This window comes from Maylandia zebra, linkage group LG4 (genome assembly GCF_041146795.1).
Source record: "Maylandia zebra isolate NMK-2024a linkage group LG4, Mzebra_GT3a, whole genome shotgun sequence".
In the NCBI taxonomy this organism is placed as follows: domain Eukaryota; kingdom Metazoa; phylum Chordata; class Actinopteri; order Cichliformes; family Cichlidae; genus Maylandia; species Maylandia zebra.
Window position 1 is genome coordinate 29481063 of NC_135170.1, and position 24462 is coordinate 29505524.

Consider the following 24462-nt stretch of genomic DNA (forward strand, 5'->3'; position numbering starts at 1 on the left):
GTGTAGCGGCTCGAGTTAGGCTGGACCTGTTGGCCAGCTACCCTCAGGGTCATTCCACGGTTGATTACATGGTCCACTATTGTAGCTCTGATGTCATCAGCAATTCTATTTCTTACTCTTCCTGCCCTTCCTCTCCCCCCTCCTCATCTTCCTCTCCCTCCTCCTCGTCTTCCTCTTGCTCCTCCTTGTCCTTGTCGTCCTCTTCATCCTACTTCTTCACCTCCACGTCCTCTTCCTCGGCCTCCTCTACTTCTCACTCTTTCTGCTCCCTCCATTGTACTCCGCACACACAGCTTACCTGTATTATAGTGCTTAGGCTGATTGCAAAGTGAACGAATTATCTAAAAAAGTTTTCACATGTGAAAGTGTGCCAGACAGTTGGCAAATTAGTGTTAATGATAGCCATACATGTGTATACTTTTGCTAGGAGTGTGTTGGAAATTTGGTAATTGAGTGTTGTGCAGTGAATTGTGCCTACAGTTTTGCAAAGTGTGTGTTACAAAATTGCAAACTGAGTGCAAAGCAGTTTTTGTGCTTTTAGTTTTGCAAACTCAGTGAGTGGTTTTGCTATAAGTCTGAATAGTTTTAGAGATTGTGCTACAGGAATCACAGTTAGGGTTTAAGCATTCAGAAAAAACTGTAAGAGCAATGAGGAGATGCAATAAACTGCATATATGGAGGTTGTTTCATTGCCCCTCTGGGCCTCTATGCAGGCCTGTGAAAAACTAAGTAGAGCCCATGATTCAATTGCTTGTGGAACCACCTTAAGCAGCAATAACTTGAAGTAATTGTTTTCCGTATGACTCTATTAGTATCTCGCATCCATGTGGAGAATTTTGTCTCACTCTTCTTTACAGTGTTGCTTCAGTTCATTGAGGTTTGCGGGCATTTGTTTGCGCACAGCTTTCTTATGGTTCCCTTAAGGTCTGGGCTGTGAATGGGCCACTGGAATGCTTTCATTCTTTTCTTTTTCAGCATTTCTGTTGTAGATTTGCTGCTGTGCTTGGGATCATTGGGATCATTGCTCTGTTGCGTGACCTAATTTCAGTCAGACAAGTGGCCTCACGTTTGACTCTGGAACACTGATATACGCGCGAGTTCATGGTTGAGTCAATAACTGCAAGGTGCCCAGGTGGCTTCAATGGCTACAAAACAAGCTGTTCATCACCATGCTTGATAGTGGGTTTGTGCTGATATATCCAATATATCAAATATAAGCCACGCTGCCATGTTGATTTTAGAGAGAATTGTGGCAATCTTCCAAAGAAGCCATACTTGTTCAGTCTTTTTCTAATTATACTGTCATGGAGTTGAACATTTAATGTGCTAACTGAGGCCTATAGAGTCTGAGATGTAGTGCTTGGTTTTTTTTTCCGATTTTTTAAAATTTCTCTTAGAATGAATTTGCCGGATTTGCACTCATTGAAAAATTGCAGCTTTGTTTTAAACCCACCTGAATGTTCCAGACCAGCAAACTGCCAAGACTTCTTTTAAACTGCTTTATGGTGATTATCAGTTTATTAAGTACACTTAGTTTTCCACAGGACTACCCAGAGCCTCATGTCGGTGTGTCATTTGGCTGTATGTTAACACGTTTATTTCAATGAATCACTGAAATATTTGCTTTCTTGCCAAAAATGAACACGAGAAGTAATAAGTAGCCATTCTATTCTTGCAATCCAGACACAAACAAAGCCAATGCTACTTTTTTATGTTTCCTATTCATTTCACAGAAGAAGATGGTTTATCATAGCAATAGCCTGGCATGAAGTGCAATGGAAAAACATGAAAGCAACAATCACTTTCCACTGAAGAGTGCTAAATCAGGGAACAGAATCAGTTTAAAAGAGTTGAGCAGACCAAAGTGTGCAGTTAGTGACTACGCTGAGAGAAACTCTCAGTGCTATAAATGAGGGCAACATCAAACTCTTGGTGTGTGTATTTCGCACCTTCCCATGACACGGCTGCTGCGATAGTTCTGAGGTGCACCACAGGTGAGCAGCCATCTTGCACGTTTTACACCGTAGAGCTTGTTTGGAGTTTCCTGCAGAGTGGGATAAAGAAGAGAGAATGAAAGCAGGGGACACTGACATTGAAGCAGTCACAAAAAGAAAAAAAAATCAGCAGGCGACAGATGTGCACTCGGCAGAAAGTGCTAACAGAACAAAGTGGCCCTTACATCATATGTGCAGGTTTTTCTCTGTTCAGGTGGAGAATGAAATCAAACCCTGTCCCAGTTTTATCAGGCTGGCACTGCAACCAGAGCTCACACTAACAGCTTCATAATGAACAGCTCTTCTTGCAAAACAACTTAAAGAGATTGGAAAACAGCTGGACATATTTTAATTATAATCGATTTGGCATTGAGTCATTTACATTTGTATTTTTAAGGAGTTGAGTCCTTATTATCCTAGAAAACAAAGATCACTGATTTCTGAATTTGTCACAGATGGGGATTATATCGACAGGTCTGTATTAGAGCAGAAACAACAATCAAATAAATTGGGTTGCTCAAGAAAAATAGTGGTTTTAGAGAGAGAAATAAAATTAGTTTAACAGCTTATGAGAAAGAGGCTACACTTTGTTTCGGGTCTGCAGAGATAAATCTAGAGCGAAGTGATGCGTTGCATAAATAAACCCACTAAGGATGCAACAATAAATTTTCAAAAAACTGCACAGGAGCAAACACGGGGGAGCAGGTTGGAGACTGTAATCAGTCACAGTGACAGGAAGTAGATTTAGCAGAAATACTAGAAGCTAGTAGCACTTAGAGGTGAACAAAAGCGCACATCTGCGCTAGAGCTATAGCAAAGTCCAGATCTAATTGAATGACTTAAATCGAGGAGAGAAAAAAGAAGGAAGCAGTGAGGTGAGATTTAAAAACTTCACTTTTCTCAGGAAATCATTATTATTTTGTTTATTTGTACCACTTGAGGTAATTGAGCACCTTAAATATGCTCGTTTTCTGTCTGATATGGAGCTGTATGAGAAGACTGACACCACATTTGTAGTCTCTGTGCTTTCAAATCTGCAAGGGTCTGCATGGATTTAAGTGAAGTAAATTTAATGGTGAGTGGAAAGTTCCACAATTGTCCAGATGCACTTGCCCACTTGCCTACTTCCAACTAGATTTGGAAAAAAAAAGAAGTAAGACCAATTACTTGTCCAAATTTTCTTGCTTGTTCATATGACCAACTCTCTCATCTTTACAGGAAATTTAAAATCACATAAGTGGTAATAAATCATAGGTCCTGAATAATAATTTTACACAAAATTCAAAGTTTTTCATCTAAACTCTTCAGTCTTTAGTTTTCATGAGTAAGTGTATCACCAAAGACCATGTCCAGTGAGAATATCGGGCACCTTACCTACTATCATGTGCTTGCAATGCTGGCAGTTGGTGGGCTTTCGAAAGATGTGGTCCTGGAAACAGTGGGTAATCTGGGGTCGGGGAGGCTTGGCGGGGAGTGATGGAGAAAGGCTGAGTGAGGGCGAGTGGGAGGAGATGGAGGGGTTGGGACTGCGAGATGGTGAAATTGATGGTGACCGGTCACCAACAAGTGGGGAGCCAGGCATCAGAGGGGGGGACGGAGGCGGCGGGTCCGTGATGAAATCCTGGGGCAGGCGGGCATCGCTGTAGGACCTTTGGAAGAAGTTCTCCACGCTCTTACTGCGCATCATGGTCTTGAAGGACAATGAGCGTTTTAGTCTCTGGAGCTGCACCCACGGACACACATCGACAGACATAGGGACAAAGATAATGCATTAAAAATAAACACGAGATAAGCAAGAAGCAATAACAAATGTCCAATGTGCCCTCAAGACAGCACAGACAATATCCCGGAATCCATAAACATCACACTCTGTTCAGATCAGTACACCTTAGGGAAAGAAGTTGACTCATGTAAAGCAATATCACCTCATAAGGAAACAACACATTAATAAAAGAGCTGCCTGTCCCCTTCAGCGAGATCGAATTCATATTTTTAAAGGGGTGCTTGTGCTTTTGGTTGAACAAGATAAGCTTTTTCTTATGTGTATAAATTGTACTGGCTTAGTGGTAGTGACAGAAGGACTCTTGTGATAAAACGAAACAAGAGTTTATTCAGCCCGATCATCTATCAACAACCCATCACCAGGGCCCTTAAAGTGAGCGCCGGCTCCACTAAAGAGGCCACACGGTTGCAGTGAGCACAAGTGGTTCAACTCACACACCAACAACATGTGTGAATACACACAGGTAAAGGGTTATTATGCAGCACCCAGACTTTTATTACAGAATAATGGTGCTTTATGTACAACGTGTAGTTTGGCATCATGAAAAAAGCAAGGACTACCCTGAAAAGAGCATTGTCTGGACTGTAAAAATAGCTGCTTTAAAGCCTGTACATATTGTATTATTAAGCATCAATATGCAGCAAGGTCCCCCTGTAGATCTGCAAGTTGCCTATGCCATCGAAGCTAATGGAAACCCATATCAGTACAGATCTTCTGAAGTTCTATACAAAAGATAAAGAAAGTTGATTAGGAAGATTAGGAAAATGAGAAATAAGTGTGGCAATTCATATCTGCAAACATTCATGAAAAATGCATGCCAATGCAGTATAAGAGATAAAATCCAGATGCTTTAATATTATAACAAGCTTGAAAGTCAGTATGTGGTATGGTCCGAGCTCTCTTACACTAGTTTTCTTGTCATTTCTTTAAGTATTTTTCAGGAAATGTTTCTCTGGGCTTTTTTAAGGACGTTTGAAGCTCTTCTTTGGATGTTGGCTGCCTTTGGTTCCATTCTCACTCAAGATGATCCCACTCTGTTTCAGTAATGTTAATATCCAGGTTCTGGGGAGGCCAATCCATGACTAGTGGTGCTCCAATGTTTGTTTTTCTGTCCAAGTATAGTTTTACTGCATTGGCAGTGTGCATTGGATGCATCTCTCAGGTACTCTGTCAGGTCTTTGCTTTCTTCAGGATTTTGTGTTCATCTTCTGTAGAAAGCTTTCAGAACTGACATTTTTTCTTTTTTTCTTGTCATGCTTTCTCAGGTTTTTTTAAGGACAATCTACACAGGAAGCAGAAATATTTTAAATTTTGGCTAATCGCTGTTTGGAAATCACCTTGTTGTTAGAAAAATACAACTTTATGTTTGTCAAACTGTGTCATTTTTAGCATTTTTCATGGACTCAAATAAAGAAATGGAATAAAATTACACTTGTTTTGTGTTTTGTAATAGGCCGATAGTAACAAAGTGCCTAAAGATACAATTTAAAATTAGTTCATTGCTAAGTTGTCTGTTATGTCTAGACAACACTGGTTCATACCTTGAGTTTGTGCTTGAATGATTCATAGTTCAGTGTTAAATGGCTTAACAAGTAAAAAACACTCCTATGAAAATGGTCAGGTACTACCACTGGGCAAAAAATGAGTAAAAAAGCAGCCAGTGTCCCAAGACATGTTTGAAAGGCTGCCAGAAAGCATAGACAGGAAAATTACAGAGTTCAGTTCTTTATAGTGTGCTGTCAACACCATATGTGCTAGATGGTACCTCTCCTCACTAAGTTGGAGAAGTGTCTTTTATTTCCAAAAAGAATATCACATTTTGACTGGTCACACAAGAAGACAGGTTTCTTTTTTTGCCTCAGTATAGCTTAAATTCCCCAGAGATGGTTGCAGCATTCCTGGATCATATTTACAATTTATTCTTTGTATGGTAGAGTGTTAACTTGGATTTGTGGATTTCTCTGCCCACACAGCCTTTGCCTGAGTCATGAACCTCTGCCCATCTTTGCTTCTGAGAGACTCATCCTGGACGCTCCTTTTTATACCCAATCATTTTTCTGGCCGGTTACCAGTTAACTTTTTAACAGCTTTTGCAGGAACACTGTTACATTAGGTGTAATAACCAAACCAGTTCTTTAAGTTCAGTGCATTTCAAAATCTTAAGAGTCAAATGATAAAACATCACATCAACAGGCATCACATCAGTTATCTACAGAATGCCTAACATTGATTGACTAGATAAATGAATGGTTCCTGACATTTGCCTCCAGCTCTATGTACGGTTGATGATGCTAGTTTCCCAGGGGACAGGCAGACATTTGTTACAATGACATGCGATGGAAGGGGTAACGCTGTGTGAGGGTGTGGTCACGTCGCAAGGAAAGAACGGATGAACACAGACAGACGAGGAGACAGATCATCAGCAGGCTACATACACTCTGCGCACATGCTCTGTCTGTCTGTGCTCATTCTGCTCAGCACCAAACATAATCACTTAACAGGGACATGTTGTTTACAGCTCTGTGAGTCTGGGAATAAGCTATGAAGACAGTTTGTCTATTTGACTGTGTGTCTGTGTGTGTGAGGAACACATCGATGCAGCGCAAAAGAAACAAAACTGTAGGAGTGTAACTGAATGTACATTTGCACACTCCATATGCTTCCTCTATTTGTGAAATTATTTCCCTTCATTAGATTACATTGATGAAGATTAGGTACGCTGTGGACTACTACAATTCATTATATCTCTGTTAGACATCTCTGAGCACCGAAGGGTGTTATTCTTATCTTTATTTTTTAGAACTTTGAAATAAAGTACGCCGCTTTGTAACCAACTGCTTCGTTAAATACATATAATCTGGGCAAGGACATTTTGCAGGATTTGCATTTCTTAGCTTCTGGTTGGGGATTTAGGGTTTCTTATTGTAAGCTGAATCGCTGCAAGTGTTCGTTCACCTATTTATGGCAGCTTCTTGACACACAAGTGTTGTTAGCTGCAGGAAATGTGCAGCATGTCTTCTATGATGCTTATAGATGCATGTTCACAGGCGGGTAGCCTGGATGCAGGCAATTAGTGCGTTGGATATGTCCATGTGTTTTCTGGGTTTCACTGAACTATGCACCACAGTGATCCTAATGCATAACTTAAAACTTTCAGTTTGGGAGATTCAGTTCAATTCAATTTTATTTATACAGCGCCAAATCACAACATCAGCTGCCTCAAGGCGCTTTATATTGTAAAGTAGACCCTCTAATAATACATAGAGGGAAAAAACCCAACAATCATATCACCCTCTATGAGCAAGCACTTTGGTGACACTGGAAAGGAAAACCTCCCTTTTAACAGGAAGTAACCTCTGGCAGAACCAGGCTTAGGCAGAGGTAGCCATCTGCCCTGACCAGTTGGGGTGAGGGGAGGAAGACAAGACAAGAGACATGGTGTGGAAGAGAGCCAGAGATTAATAACAAGTAATGATTTATTGCAGAGAGGTCTAAAGCCAGAGATGCCTTTTGCTTTGTTGCGTGTGATCTTATTCTAGTCAGATTAAAAATGTTAAAAAAGTTGTCATGTAAGGATGAACAAGCATCTAATTTATGCTTATCAAATAAATAATGATTAACATCTAATGATCTGTTCTCGAATTGCATTAGTAATTCATTTTTTTAATGAGGGGTAAAATAAATTTGGTGTTGAAGCAGGTACAGCAAAACCCACATGTTTGCAACCTGGTAATATTTTCTCAATAATGACTTACTAATGTAAGCAAAATGATTCATGAAACATTACGACTTATAAACTATATAATGGGGTGGAATATATTTTTAATGATGTTAACAGTACAAAGTTGTTTTGACTTCATATTTTATGTGCAGCATCACAGCCTTGAGCAGAGCTCTTTCAATCAGAGTGGCTGAGTGCTGGCATAACAGCTCCAGCTATAGAGCACATGTCTCAATTACAGCTAATCTAATCATCTGTCAGTGTGCGGGTCTGAAAAGCATTCCCGTTTTCTTCCATTTGAACATTATCTGAAAGAATAATCCTTCTGACTCAAGGCCGATGTTGACATCAAGTATGATGTGGAGCTTCACTGCACATTCATGTGCACCACCGCACATGAGGTGAGATGCTGATATCGATGAGTCAGAAGCGATATATGCCACACTTTAGTCCCAGATTTATAGCTGATTATTTATTGATTATTCCTTTTATGAAAATCCCTGTGACCTGCAACGGGACCTGCCTCAGTCTTCTGTCACTTCTTCCCCAACTGCACTTCTCCAAGTAATACTCAACCCGTTTCAGCTTAAAAAGACGCATTTGGATCAAGTCTTGCCTGCTAATGTTCCTCCCTCAACGTTTTTTGTGACTCATACATGACTAATAATGTGATGCAAAATGCAAAATATTGCACAGATTTACACACATCTGCAGAGTCAGTCTTCTTTGAGCAGCTCCTATCTCACTGCTGCAAAGCAGACTGACGAGCTGTCTCAGCAGACCTGTAAAAGCCCACAATTTTCACATCTTCGATCCGTATTACAACAGACCTCTGCCTTTCTCACATGTTGCCAGCATAAATGTACAAAATCAATTCTCCACAGCGGAACAGCGAGGATTGACTAGTCATAATTCAATGATAAGACTTTTATGTCACTCGAATACCGCCATCAAAATTTAATGGGGCCAGTCTGAGATATTTATGGGATGCTCCAGTCTGCCCAGAGGTCAAGACTCAACAACAAAGCCTTTGTCCCACTGGGAATATGAGGATAATATAGGCACTCTGGAATTTGGTGAGATGGTCTGAGTGGGGCCTGCATCACATGTTTTCAGTGTTTAGAAATGTAACACCAGTAGGATTACTATAAGTCAAAACTCTATAGGTGTGCAAGGGTGTGTGTGTGTGTGTGTGTGTGGGGGGGGGGGGTTACTTATTCCCTTTCTTCCCCATCACTCCTGAAGTGTGCCAATTTTCTGCTCTGCCATCAGCAGTAGTAAAGAGAACGTGCTGCACGGATTGGAAAAAACAGTTACTGCAATTGATCCATGCCTTAAGTCAAAACCAGTATTCAAGTCTATATGACCTTAAATCAATATTTTAATTTGTCTACCCTTGAATTTCCACTTTAATCACTCCAGCTAGTTGCGCTATAAAAAACGAGGTACATTTCTTTTCTTTTTTTTTTGCAATGATGCACGTCATAGTGACTGACCTTGTTCTAAGTGAGGATATTTCAGCCTTAAGAAGGATAACCGAGTTATAACTGCGCTCTGAAAGACACAGTCTCCTGGCTCCCTCCAATTCTAGGTCATCAGCAGAATATGTCATTTCAGAGGAAACTGTCACCATCAAATACCAGGTACATGGATTTCAGCATATAATTATTTTCACTGTGTGGCTTCAACTCTTCTCCGACAGTTGTAACCGAACAAACGCGAAGATTTTACTAAAGTGAAACACAACAGCGGGAAAAAGAATCACATAGAATAAAAATATGAGCGAGCAGCTGTATTTATGATTACAAGGAGCACATGTGGAGCGGTTTTATGTCCCAACATTTCTCGGGTTGATCGAAATTTCTTATTATGCATGGCATCCTGGCAAATTCCTGCTCTCAGTGCATGAGAAAAGATGCATAATCACAGGCTGCCTCCTACGTTCTGCTACTATCACACATGCATGTACACACCGTCAATCATTTACACACACACACACACACAATCACTTTCAAGGACTGTTTAACAGCAGAGATGATCTCTGTGGAATAGCAGTGTGGAGTATCTTTTGTGCTCCTGTAGGTTTCTAGTGTCCAGTATTTCAGCATCTCACACTTTTCCTTGTAGTGTCACATTAATAAACATCACAGCAGTGAAGGTGTTACACTGATTAAAGACGACCTTGGCCCACTTCAGCTTCCTGATTTGACTTACTTACCTGCTCACATCTATCTGATCTGTGTCATATCCCCTTCTGAAGAAAAAGCCAAAAGTGTGAGCGTCACTTTAAAGATGTTTGTACATCCGAAATATAGCGAAAACACCAGAAATCATGCACCTGCTAGATGATTAGGAAGAGTTCAACCTGAATGGCAGTAATGACTATGGCCTGTGTGAACATGAGCAGGTGCACATGATAAAACCTGCTTGCTTTATGACAAATGATGACTGCTGTATCCATCAAAAGTGATGCAGTGAAATGTTCTCTCCCATTCGATGCTGTCTTCGATGTCTTCGATGCTGTCTTCACAGCAACCACTCCTTTATCCTTAAATGAATTAAAAGAGATGTCGATAAAGACGGTGCTTTTTCTTAGAACCATCTACATTACAGAGGTGTTTATTACCACCTGGGGTAAAAACCCAAATCCATTTTCTTTTAGTCTGACCATGAAGTTTGCGGTTTGGGTGGTAATTTCAGTTAAATGTCTCAATAGTTTTTTTATGGATTGAAATTTGGCACAACTTAAATTTTTTCCATCAGGATAAATTGGTGACTAATAATGTAGTAGCACCATTAATAGAGCCTACTGCACTTCTGTTTAGTGCTGCTTCAGTACCACTGCTGAATTTAGTAAATAGTGCTTAACGTGCACACTTGCATCACCTTTTTGAGTGTACCAGTTTTTACACAACCACTAGCTAGACTGGAGGCTCTATTTCTTTCTTTCTTTTATTATTATTTTGGTTTTAAATACTGCTTTAATTACAATCCTGACGACTCTGATATTACAACTAACTGGTTGTAATTTAATCGAGACCAAGACTATTTAATCAAGACTATTTTAGTATAAGAACACATAATAGGCTACTATTTAAAACACACTTCCTGGTTGTCTGTTCCCAGTTGATGTTTTGGACAAAGTGAAAACAAGGTGATACAGCTCAGCCTTGTTAAACTGCCTTTTCCTGAATAGCCAAAAGAAAAAAAAAGTTTTTTGGACGTTTCAACGTAAAAAGAAAGCCATCCATTACAAAAAGATACATTTGAATGTAAGCTCTTTAAGATTAATTGTAACTTAGCTTTGAAACTGAGACAGTTCAGCTTCACTGTAGGGAAAGCCAGTCACCTTTCATCTCTCAGTCAGCTGCATATGTGTGTGTGTGTGTTGTGCGCTCACATCCATTTAAGAGGGTTTAATGAAGAATGCGAAGTGGACACACGGATGGATTGTGGGAGTTGTAATTACTCAGCAGGCAAGCTGACAAACAAGTATATCAACCAAAAACATGTTTACGCCTTTATATCTCTGCGCTCAGACATCATCCTGTGTGTTCATCCAGGAGAGAAGATGTTTACCTGTGCACCTCCATCACAGAAAAAGCTCCCAAAGCATCAACAGCCCAGAGAGATCAAACTGCTCTGCACAAAAAGAGCAACACTATAGGCTGATGACTGCTACTCGGGCATCTAATTGGCTCCACCACTCACATTTCTGCCAGGCTTGGCAATACACTACAGATTATTGTTGGGAGCTGGAGAGAGAGACTGCGCTTCCTCTTCTCATAATCTTCTGGCACTGTTTTCCTCTGTTCTTGATTTACGATATCCATCTTTGGTGGGATTTTGCTGCTGGTGGATTTTGGGGAGCATCTGTTACCTCTTTCGTTTCCTCCCCGTCATTGTTGTCTAATAAAAACCATCACGGACACATGACTATGTGTCTGATTAGATTCCTTCAAAAATGTCACCCTGTAGCTGTGTATTTTTATGTGAGGAACAGCCTCCAGAGCCAAGCTGACAAAAACTCTGCATTTTTACTTTGACACTTCAATGGCCAGGTATTTAATTCATTCGAAAGGATGAGTTCCTCTAGCATAAAGGTTGATGGTTAATTTTGAATCTATCCCACACCACAGAGAACTCAATAGATTGAAAGACCAAAGGCAGATGATCAAACTGATGGGTTTTTAGGGCCCGAGCACTGAGAGTGCGAAGGCCCTATTGTATCTGCTCCGTTTCTTATTATTATTAGGGCCCGAGCACCGAGAGTGCGAAGGCCCTATTGTATCTGCTCCGTTTCTTATTATTATTATTATTATTATTAGGGCCCGAGCACCGAGAGTGCGAAGGCCCTATTGTATCTGCTCCGTTTCTTATTAGGGCCCGAGCACTGACAGTGCGAAGGCCCTATTGTAATTGCTCTGTTTATTATTATTATTATTATTATTATTATTAGGGCCCGAGCACTGACAGTGCGAAGGCCCTATTGTAATTGCTCTGTTTATTATTATTATTATTATTATTATTATTATTATTATTATTATTATTATTATTATTATTATTATTATTCCGGCAAATGAATTGGCCTTTTGAGGGCCTAAACATGCTCGAAAACTCATGAAATTTTGCACACGCGTCAGGTCTGGTGAAAATTTACGTATTTTAATGTTCTCAGACATGGCCAGGGAAAATTAGCTCAGTAGCGCCACCTAGAAAAATGTAAAACGCGAGCCCCCGGTATGGGTATGACCTACATATTTGAAAGTCGGTACACCTATATAACGTTGAGAGTCGAACAAAAAAGTCTATTATGGCAATGTCCTAAACCCAACAGGAAGTCCGCCATTTTGGATTGAAGGTGACATTTTGGCTCTGATTTTACCGTTTCCATGCCTCGAACTTTAACGAACTCCTCCTTGGGGTTTGATTTCATAACCTTCAAATTTGGACAGTGTCAACTACACCCTTGTGCCATGTTAAATTGCGGAGCTTTTGAGTTTTCACAATAGTATGAGGCCGTGGCGCCATGGCGAATTTTGATGATTCGCCATGAAAATCTTATTGCCTCTCATTCTGTCATACATGTTCCGATCTGGACCAAAGAGCACACATATGATAAGGCTCCACCCCTGAACATATTTCAACTGCCATATTTGACATCAAGGACAGCGCCACCTAGTGGGAACAGGAAATGTCATGTTTTACACTTTGGGGTACAGTATAGTGATGGGTGACATCTGCAGCCTCAAATTTCTCCAGGAAAGCCTTAAGGAGTTGGTCTTGGGTTACAGTGAAAACTGTGAGTTTTCGCGAAAGGGTGTGACCCCAGCAGCATGGCGAACTTTGATGTCACGCCATGAAGAAACAAATTAGTATAACTCAATGAAATCCAGTCTGATCAGTACCAGACTTTACAGGCATGATGTCAGACCCGCCCTGAACAGATTGATGTGCCCATTGTCGGAAATACGGACAGCGCCACCTAGTGGCAACAGGAAATGTCATGGCTTTAATTTTGTTGTACTGATTTTCACAGGTTCATCTTGGCCACCTCAAAAGCGGTGAATATCACCATCAGTCCCTCGTGATGCTTCAGTGCAAAAATTGTGAGTTTAAACTGAACGGCGCACCCTGGTGGCAACGCTGTTCAACATGAAAGATGAAGTGGCTTTTGAGGGTCTTGGCAAGTGTATAGAGGCTTGAAATTTGGCACACACCTCCAAATGGATGAAGGCTTTGTTGGCATGTGATCATTTTCCTTGAATAGCGCAAAATGGCTCCACAGCGCCCCCTACAATATTTCAAAACATCAGCCCCTGCTCTGTGTTTCATCTATGAGTCTGACACTTGGTAAGCTTGTGTAAGATATCAAGATGTACAAAAAAGTCTCTTGGAGCAATATCCCAAATCCAACAGGAAGTCAGCCATTTTAAAATTAATGTGTAATTTTGATGACATTTTCCCCCCTTTTCAGGCCTCATACTTTGACGAACTCCTCCAAGGGATTTCATCATATTGAAGCATTCTTCAGTGTGTAGAATCTAAAGACCTTTGTGATGTTAAATTGCGAAGCTTTTTCCGTTCAGGGAAACGGGGTGGTCATGGCGGCACGTAGAGTTTCAATCACTCGCAAAAAGCAGTAATCTGCTGTCACTAAAAAACACAATGTCCAATCTCTCCCAAAGGTCGCAGGTGTGATGAGACTCGAGCTTGGAAATGTTTGTTATGCTATTTGTCAATAATGGTTAGAGCGCCACCTAGTGGCATGACTATAATCCTGGTTGAATAAGATGAAATGTTAGCTGGTGATTAAAAGCATGAAATCCATCAATGTGACATCACATCGGACGTGCCGGTTTGAGGTGTTGGCAGTGGCTCGACGTGCCGGGGGTGCGAGGGCCCTCATAACGCTGCTTGCAGCTTTAATTAGGGCCCGAGCACCGAGAGTGCGAAGGCCCTATTGTATCTGCTCCGTTTCTTATTATTATTATTATTATTATTATTATTATTATTATTCAGGCGAAACAAGGGCCTTTTTGAGGGCCTAAACATGCTCAAAAACTCATGAAATTTTGCACACATGCCAGGTCTGGTGAAAAATTTTGTATTTTAATGGTTTTACTTATGAGCACTGGGAAATGGCTCTAGAGCGCCACCTATGCCTTGTTAAATGCAGCCCTACGACCACATGGTTTGAGCTACATGTATGAAATTTGGCACACATGTGTATCATTCCAAGACGAACAAAAAAGTCTGTGGGCCCATTGACGCAAACCCAACAGGAAGTCCGCCATTTGGAAGAGAAGGTGACATTTTGGCTCTAATTTTGCCATTTCCATGCCTCGAACTTTAACGAACTCCTCCTTGGGATTTGGGCGTATAAGCTTCAAATTTGGACAGTGTCAACTACACCCTTGTGCCATGTTAAATTGCGGAGCTTTTGAGTTTTCACAATACCATGAGGCCGTGGCGCCATGGCGAATTTCGATGACTCGCCAAGAAAATCTTATTGCCTCTCATTTTGTCATACATTTTCTGACCTTGACCAAAGAGCACACATATGATAAGGCTCCACCCCTGAACATATTTCAACTGCCATATTTGACATAAGGGCCAGCGCCACCTAGTGGGAACAGGAAATGTCATGTTTTACACTTTGGGGTACAGTATAGTGATGGGTGACATCTGCAGCCTCAAATTTCTCCAGAAAAGCCTTAAGGAGTTGGTCTTGGGTTACAGTGAAAACTGTGACTTTTCGCAAAAGGGTGTGACCCCAGCAGCATGGCGAACTTTGATGTCACGCCATGAAGAAAGAAATTAGTATAACTCAATGAAATCCAGTCTGATCAGTACCAGACTTTACAGGCATGATGACAGACCCGCCCTGAACAGATTGATGTGCCCATTGTCGGGAATACGGACAGCGCCACCTAGTGGGAACAGGAAATGTCATGGCTTTAATTTTGTTGTACTGATTTTCACAGGTTCATCGTGGCCACCTCAAAAGCGGTGAATATCACCATCAGTCCCTCGTGATGCTTCAGTGCAAAAATTGTGACTGTAAACTGAACGGCGCACCCTGGTGGCAACGCGGTCCACCATGAAAGATGAAGTGGCTTTTGAGGGGCTTGGAAAGTATATAGAGGCTTTAAATTTAGCACACACCTCCAAATGGATGAAGGCTTTGTTGTCATGTGATCATTTTCATTGAATAGCGCGAAATGGCTCCACAGCGCCCCCTAAAAAATTTAATAATCACAGCCCCAGCTCTGTGTTTTATGTATGAGTCTGAAACCTGGTAAGCTTATAGGAGATATCAAGTTGTACAAAAAAGTCTCTTGGAGCAATATCCCAAATCCAACAGGAAGTCAGCCATTTTAAAATTAATGTGCAATTTTGGCGACATTTTCCCCTCTTTTCAGGCTTCATACTTTGACGAACTCCTCCAAGGGATTTCATCATATTGAACCATTCTCCAGTGTGTGGAATCTAAAGACCTTTGTGATTTTAAATTGCGAAGCTTTTTACGTTCAGGGAAACGGGATGGTCATGGCGCCACGTGGAGTTTGAATCACTCGCCAAAAAGCAGTAATCTGCTGTCACTCAAAAACACAATGTCCAATCTCTCCCAAAGGTCGCAGACATGATGAGACTCAAGCTCGGAAATGTTTGTTATGCCATTTGTCATTAATGGTTAGAGCGCCACCTAGTGGGACGACTATAATCATGATTGAATGAGATGAAAGGTTAGCTGTTGGTTAAATGCATGAATTCCATCAATGTGACATCAGATCGGAGGTGCTGGTTTTAGGTGTTGGGCGTGGCTCGACGCGCCGGGGGTGCGAGGGCCCTCATAACGCTGCTTGCAGCTTTAATTATTATTATTATTATTATTTCGGCAAATGAATCGGCCTTTTGAGGACCTAAACATACTCGAAAACTCATGAAATTTTGCACACGCGTCAGGTCTGGTGAAAATTTACGTATTTTAATGTTCTCAGACATGGCCAGGGAAAATTAGCTCAGTAGCGCCACCTAGAAAAATGAAAAACGCGAGCCCCCGGTATGGGTATCACCTACATGTTTGAAAGTCGGTACACCTATATAACGTTCAGAGTCGAACAAAAAAGTCTATTATGGCAATGTCCTAAACCCAACAGGAAGTCCGCCATTTTGGATTGAATGTGACATTTTGGCTCTGATTTTACCGTTTCCATGCCTCGAACTTTAACGAACTCCTCCTTGGGGTTTGATTTCATAACCTTCATATTTGGTCAGTGCCAACTACACCCTTATGCCATGTTAAATTGCGGAGCTTTTGAGTTTTCACAATACTATGAGGCCGTGGCGCCACGGCGAATTTCGATGACTCGCCATGAAAATCTTATTGCCTCTCATTCTGTCATAGACTTTCTGACCTTGACCAAAGTGAACACATATGATAAGGCTCCACCCCTGAACATATTACAACTGCCATATTTTACATCAGGGACAGCGCCACCTAGTGGGAACAGGAAATGTCATGTTTTACACTTTGGGGTACAGTATTGTGATGGGTGACATCTGCAGCCTCAAATTTCTCCAGGAAAGCCTTAAGGAGTTGGTCTTGGGTTACAGTGAAAACTGTGACTTTTCGCAAAAGGGTGTGACCCCAGCGGCATGGCGAACTTTGATGTCACGCCATGAAGAAACAAATTAGTATAACTCAATGAAATCCAGTCTGATCAGTACCAGACTTTACAGGCATGATGTCAGACCCGCCCTGAACAGATTGATGTGCCCATTGTCAGAAATACGGACAGCGCCACCTAGTGGCAACAGGAAATGTCATGGCTTTAATTTTGTTGTACTGATTTTCACAGGTTCATCTTGGCCACCTCAAAAGCGGTGAATATCACCATCAGTCCCTCGTGATGCTTCAGTGCCAAAATTGTGACTTTAAACTGAACGGCGCACCCTGGTGGCAACGCGGTCCACCATGAAAGATGAAGTGGCTTTTGAGGGGCTTGGAAAGTTTATAGAGGCTTTAAATTTAGCACACACCTCCAAATAGATCAAGGCTTTGTTGTCATGTGACCATTTTCCTTGAATAGCGCAAAATGGCTCCACGGCGCCCCCTACAATATTCCAAAATATCAGCCCCTGCTCTGTGTTTTATCTATGAGTCTGAAACTTGGTAAGCTTATAGGAGATATCAAGATCTACAAAAAAGTCTCTTGGAGCAATATCCCAAATCCAACAGGAAGTCAGTCATTTTAAAATTAATGTGTAATTTTGGCGACATTTTCTCCTCTTTTCAGGCCTCATACTTTCACGAACTCCTCCAAGGGATTTCATCAGATTGAACTATTCTTCAGTGTGTCGAATCCAAAGACCTTTGTGTTGTTAAATTGCGAAGCTTTTTACGTCCAGGGAAACGGGGTGGTTATGGCGGCACGTGGAGTCTCAATCACTCGCCAAAACGCAGTAATCTGCTGTCACTCAAAAAAACAATGTCCAATCTCTCCCAAAGGTCGCAGGCGTGATGAAACTCGAGCTCGGAAATGTTTGTTATGCCATTTGTACATAATGGTTAGAGCGCCACCTAGTGGAACGACTAACTAATCATGAATGAATGAGTTGAAATGTTAGCTGGTGGTTAAATGCATGAATTCCATCAATGTGACATCAGATCAGAGGTGCTGGTTTTAGGTGTTGGGCGTAGCTCGACGCGATGGGGTGCGAGGGCCCTCAAAACGCTGCTTGCAGCTTTAATTATTATTATTAGGGCCCGAGCACCGAGAGTGCGAAGGCCCTATTGTATCTGCTCCGTTTCTTATTATTATTATTATTATTATTAGGGCCCGAGCACCGAGAGTGCGAAGGCCCTATTGTATCTGCTCCGTTTCTTATTATTATTATTATTATTATTATTATTATTATTATTATTATTCAGGCGAAACAAGGGCCTTTTTGAGGGCCTAAACATGCTCAAAAACTCATGAAATTTTGCACACATGCCAGGTCTGGTGAAAAATTTTGTATTTTAATGGTTTTACATATGAGCACTGGGAAATGGCTCTAGAGCGCCACCTATGCCTTGTTAAATGCAGCCCTACGACCACATCGTTTGAGCTACATGTATGAAATTTGGCACACATGTGTATCATGCCAAGACGAACAAAAAAGTCTGTGGGCCCATTGACGCAAACCCAACAGGAAGTCCGCCATTTGGAAGAGAAGGTGACATTTTGGCTCTAATTTTGCCATTTCCATGCCTCGAACTTTTGCGAACTCCTCCTTGGGGTTTGATTTCATAACCTTCATATTTGGTCAGTGTCAACTACACCCTTGTGCCATGTTAAATTGCGGAGCTTTTGAGTTTTCACAATACTATGAGGCCGTGGCGCCATGGCGAATTTCGATGACTCGCCATCAAAATCTTATTGCCTCTCATTTTGTCATACATTTTTTGACCTTGACCAAAGTGAACACATATGATAAGGCTCCACCCCTGAACATATTTCAACTGCCATATTTGACCTCAAGGACAGCGCCACCTAGTGGGAACAGGAAATGTTATGTTTTACACTTTGGGGTACAGTATAGTGATGGGTGACATCTGCAGCCTCAAATTTCTCCAGAAAAGCCTTAAGGAGTTGGTCTTGGGTTACAGTGAAAACTGTGAGTTTTCGCGAAAGGGTGTGACCCCAGCAGCATGGCGAACTTTGATGTCACGCCATGAAGAAACAAATTAGTATAACTCAATGAAATCCAGTCTGATCAGTACCAGACTTTACAGGCATGATGTCAGACCCGCCCTGAACAGATTGATGTGCCCATTGTCGGAAATACGGACAGCGCCACCTAGTGGCAACAGGAAATGTCATGGCTTTAATTTTGTTGTACTGATTTTCACAGGTTCATCGTGGCCACCTCAAAAGCGGTGAATATCACCATCAGTCCTTGATGATGCTTTAGTGCAAAAATTGTGACTTTAAACTGAACGGTGCACCCTGGTGGCAACGCTGTTCACCGTGAAAAATGAAGTGGCTTTTGAGGGGCTTGGAAAGTTTATAGAGGCTTGAAATTTGGCACACACCTCCAAATGGTTGAAAGCTTTGTTGTCATGTAACCATTTTCCTTGAATAGCGCAAAATGGCTCCACAGCGCCCCCTACAATATTTCAAAACATCAGCCCCTGCTCTGTGTTTTATCTATGAGTCTGACACTTGGTAAGCTTGTGTAAGATATCAAGATGTACAAAAAAGTCTCTTGGAGCAATATCCCAAATCCAACAGGAAGTCAGCCATTTTAAAATTAATGTGTAATTTTGATGACATTTTCCCCCCTTTTCAGGCCTCATACTTTGACGAACTCCTCCAAGGGATTTCATCATTTTGAACCATTCTTCAGTGTGTAGAATCTAAAGACCTTTGTGATGTTAAATTGCGAAGCTTTTTCCGTTCAGGGAAACGGGGTGGTCATGGCGGCACGTAGAGTTTCAATCACTCGCAAAAAGCAGTAATCTGCTGTCACTAAAAAACACAATGTCCAATCTCTCCCAAAGGTCGCAGGTGTGATGAGACTCGAGCTTGGAAATGTTTGTTATGCTATTTGTCAATAATGGTTAGAGCGCCACCTAGTGGCATGACTATAATCCTGGTTGAATAAGATGAAATGTTAGCTGGTGATTAAAAGCATGAAATCCATCAATGTGACATCACATCGGACGTGCCGGTTTGAGGTGTTGGCAGTGGCTCGACGTGCCGGGGGTGCTCGGGCCCTCATAACGCTGCTTGCAGCTTTAATTATTATTAGGGCCCGAGCACTGACAGTGCGAAGGCCCTATTGTAATTGCTCTGTTTATTATTATTATTATTATTATTATTATTATTATTATTATTATTATTATTCCGGCAAATGAATTGGCCGTTTGAGGGCCTAAACATGCTCGAAAACTCATGAAATTTTGCACACGCGTCAGGTCTGCTGAAAATTTACGTATTTTAATGTTCTCAGACATGGCCAGGGAAAATTAGCTCAGTAGCGCCACCTAGAAAAATGAAAAACGCGAGCCCCCGGTATGGGTATGACCTACATGTTTGAAAGTCGGTACACCTATATAACGTTCAGAGTCGAACAAAAAAGTCTATTATGGCAATGTCCTAAACCCAACAGGAAGTCCGCCATTTTGGATTGAAGGTGACATTTTGGGTCTGATTTTACCGTTTCCATGCCTTGTACTTTAACGAACTCCTCCTTGGGATTTGGTCCTATAAACTTCAAATTTGGACAGTGTCAACTACACCCTTGTGCCATGTTAAATTGCGGAGCTTTTGAGTTTTCACAATAGTATGAGGCCGTGGCGCCATGGCGAATTTTGATGACTCGCCATGAAAATCTTATTGCCTCTCATTCTGTCATACATGTTCCGATCTGGACCAAAGAGCACACATATGATAAGGCTCCACCCCTGAACATATTTCAACTGCCATATTTGACATCAAGGACAGCGCCACCTAGTGGGAACAGGAAATGTCATGTTTTACACTTTGGGGTACAGTATAGTGATGGGTGACATCTGCAGCCTCAAATTTCTCCAGGAAAGCCTTAAGGAGTTGGTCTTGGGTTACAGTGAAAACTGTGACTTTTCGCAAAAGGGTGTGACCCCAGCAGCATGGCGAACTTTGATGTCACGCCATGAAGAAACAAATTAGTATAACTCAATGAAATCCAGTCTGATCAGTACCAGACTTTACAGGCATGATGTCAGACCCGCCCTGAACAGATTGATGTGCCCATTGTCGGAAATACGGACAGCGCCACCTAGTGGCAACAGGAAATGTCATGGCTTTAATTTTGTTGTACTGATTTTCACAGGTTCATCTTGGCCACCTCAAAAGCGGTGAATATCACCATCAGTCCCTCGTGATGCTTCAGTGCAAAAATTGTGAGTTTAAACTGAACGGCGCACCCTGGTGGCAACGCTGTTCAACATGAAAGATGAAGTGGCTTTTGAGGGTCTTGGCAAGTTTATAGAGGCTTGAAATTTGGCACACACCTCCAAATGTATGAAGGCTTTGTTGGCATGTGATCATTTTCATTGAATAGCGCGAAATTGCTCCACAGCGCCCCCTACAAAATTTCAAAACCACAGCCCCTGCTCTGTGTTCTATGTATGATTCTGAAACCTGGTAAGCTTATAGGAGATATCAAGATGTACAAAAAAGTCTCTTGGTGCAATATCCCAAATCCAACAGGAAGTCAGCCATTTTAATATTAATGTGTAATTTTGGCAACATTTTCCCCTCTTTCCAGGCACCGTTCTTTGACGAACTCCTCCAAGGGATTTCATCATATTGAACCAATCTCCAGTGTGTGGAATCTAAAGACCTTTGTGATGTTAAATTGCGAAGCTTTTTACGTTCAGTGAAACGGGGTGGTTATGGTGGCACTTAGAGTTTGAATCACTCGCCAAAAAGCAGTAATCTGCTGTCACTCAAAAACACAATGTCCAATGTCTCCCAAAAGTCGCAGGTGTGATGAGACTCGAGCTTGGAAGTGTTTGTTATGCCATTTGTACATAATGGTTAGAGCGCCACCTAGTGGGACGACTATAATCATGATTGAATGAGATGAAATGTTAGCTGGTGGTTGAATGCATGAATTTCATCAATGTGACATCAGATCGGAGGTGTTGGTTTTAGGTGTTGGCCGTGGCTCGACGCGCCGGGGGTGCTCGGGCCCTCATAACGCTGCTTGCAGCTTTAATTATTATTAGGGCCCGAGCACTGACAGTGCGAAGGCCCTATTGTAATTGCTCTGTTTATTAGGGCCCGAGCACTGAGAGTGCGAAGGCCCTATTGTATCTGCTCCGTTTCTTATTATTATTATTATTATTATTATTATTATTATTATTATTATTATTATTATTATTCACCCCAAACAAGGGCCTTTTTGAGGGCCTAAACATGCTCAAAAACTCATGAAATTTTGCACACATGCCAGGTCTGGTGAAAAATTTTGTATTTTAATGGTTTTACATATGAGCACTGGGAAATGGCTCTACAGCGCCACCTATGCCTTGTTAAATGCAGCCCTACGACCACATCGTTTGAGCTACATGTATGAAATTTGGCACACATGTGTATCATGCCAAGACGAACAAAAAAGTCTGTGGGCCCATTGACGCAAACCCAACAGGAAGTCCGCCATTTGGAAGAGAAGGTGACATTTTGGCTCTAATTTTGCCATTTCCATGCCTCGAACTTTAACGAACTCCTCCTTGGGATTTGGTCCTATAAGCTTCAAATTTGGACAGTGTCAACTACACCCTTGTGCCATGTTAAATTGCGGAGCTTTTGAGTTTTCACAATAGTATGAGGCCGTGGCGCCATGGCGAATTTTGATGACTCGCCATGAAAATCTTATTGCCTCTCATTCTGTCATACATGTTCCGATCTGGACCAAAGAGCACACATATGATAAGGCTCCACCCCTGAACATATTTCAACTGCCATATTTGACATCAAGGACAGCGCCACCTAGTGGGAACAGGAAATGTCATGTTTTACACTTTGGGGTACAGTATTGTGATGGGTGACATCTGCAGCCTCAAATTTCTCCAGGAAAGCCTTAAGGAGTTGGTCTTGGGTTACAGTGAAAACTGTGACTTTTCACGAAAGGGTGTGACCCCAGCAGCATGGCGAACTTTGATGTCACGCCATGAAGAAACAAATTAGTATAACTCAATGAAATCCAGTCTGATCAGTACCAGACTTTACAGGCATGATGTCAGACCCGCCCTGAACAGATTGATATGCCCATTGTCGGAAATACGGACAGCGCCACCTAGTGGCAACAGGAAATGTCATGGCTTTAACTTTGTTGTACTGATTTTCACAGGTTGATCGTGGCCACCTCAAAAGCGGTGAATATCACCATCAGTCCCTCGTGATGCTTCAGTGCAAAAATTGTGACTTTAAACTGAACGGCGCACCCTGGTGGCAACGCGGTTCATCATGAAAGATGAAGTGGCTTTTGAGGGGCTTGGAAAGTTTATAGAGGCTTGAAATTTGGCACACACCTCCAAATGGATGAAGGCATTTTTGTTATGTAACCATTTTCCTTGAATAGCGCAAAATGGCTCCACAGCGCCCCCTACAATATTTCAAAACATCAGCCCCTGCTCTGTGTTTCATCTATGAGTCTGACACTTGGTAAGCTTGTGTAAGATATCAAGGTGTACAAAAAAGTCTCTTGGAGCAATATCCCAAATCCAACAGGAAGTCAGCCATTTTAAAATTAATGTGTAATTTTGACGACATTTTCCCCCCTTTTCAGGTCTCATACTTTGACGAACTCCTCCAAGGGATTTCATCATATTGAAGCATTCTTCAGTGTGTAGAATCTAAAGATCTTTGTGATGTTAAATTGCGAAGCTTTTTCCGTTCAGGGAAACGGGGTGGTCATGGCGGCACGTAGAGTTTCAATCACTCGCAAAAAGCAGTAATCTGCTGTCACTAAAAAACACAATGTCCAATCTCTCCCAAAGGTCGCAGGTGTGATGAGACTCGAGCTTGGAAATGTTTGTTATGCTATTTGTAAATAATGGTTAGAGCGCCACCTAGTGGCATGACTATAATCCTGGTTGAATAAGATGAAATGTTAGCTGGTGATTAAAAGCATGAAATCCATCAATGTGACATCACATCGGACGTGCCGGTTTGAGGTGTTGGGCGTGGCTCGACGTGCCGGGGGTGCGAGGGCCCTCATAACGCTGCTTGCAGCTTTAATTATTATTATTATTATTATTATTCCGGCAAATGAATTGGCCGTTTGAGGGCCTAAACATGCTCGAAAACTCATGAAATTTTGCACACGCGTCAGGTCTGGTGAAAATTTACGTATTTTAATGTTCTCAGACATGGCCAGGGAAAATTAGCTCAGTAGCGCCACCTAGAAAAATGAAAAACGCGAGCCCCCGGTATGGGTATGACCTACATGTTTGAAAGTCGGTACACCTATATAACGTTCAGAGTCGAACAAAAAAGTCTATTATGGCAATGTCCTAAACCCAACAGGAAGTCCGCCATTTTGGATTGAAGGTGACATTTTGGGTCTGATTTTACCGTTTCCATGCCTTGTACTTTAACGAACTCCTCCTTGGGATTTGGTCCTATAAACTTCAAATTTGGACAGTGTCAACTACACCCTTGTGCCATGTTAAATTGCGGAGCTTTTGAGTTTTCACAATAGTATGAGGCCGTGGCGCCATGGCGAATTTCGATGACTCGCCATCAAAATCTTATTGCCTCTCATTCTGTCATACATGTTCCGATCTGGACCAAAGAGCACACATATGATAAGGCTCCACCCCTGAACATATTTCAACTGCCATATTTGACATCAAGGACAGCGCCACCTAGTGGGAACAGGAAATGTCATGTTTTACACTTTGGGGTACAGTATAGTGATGG

At 41.8% G+C, this 24462-nt stretch overlaps 1 protein-coding gene across 2 annotated transcripts in view; it reads right to left on the minus strand.

Annotated features, from left to right (window-relative positions):
• LOC101487267 (SH3 and cysteine-rich domain-containing protein 2) overlaps nt 1–24462 on the minus strand; it is a 79797-nt gene that overhangs the window by 15898 nt on the left and 39437 nt on the right. For both annotated transcript variants that reach the window (XM_076883361.1, XM_076883362.1), the window contains 2 exons: nt 3369–3717; nt 1950–2044 (listed from right to left, as the gene is read on the minus strand). In XM_076883361.1, coding sequence (XP_076739476.1) covers nt 1950–2044; nt 3369–3717 — 444 coding nt within the window. The remainder of the gene's footprint in view (nt 1–1949; nt 2045–3368; nt 3718–24462) is intronic.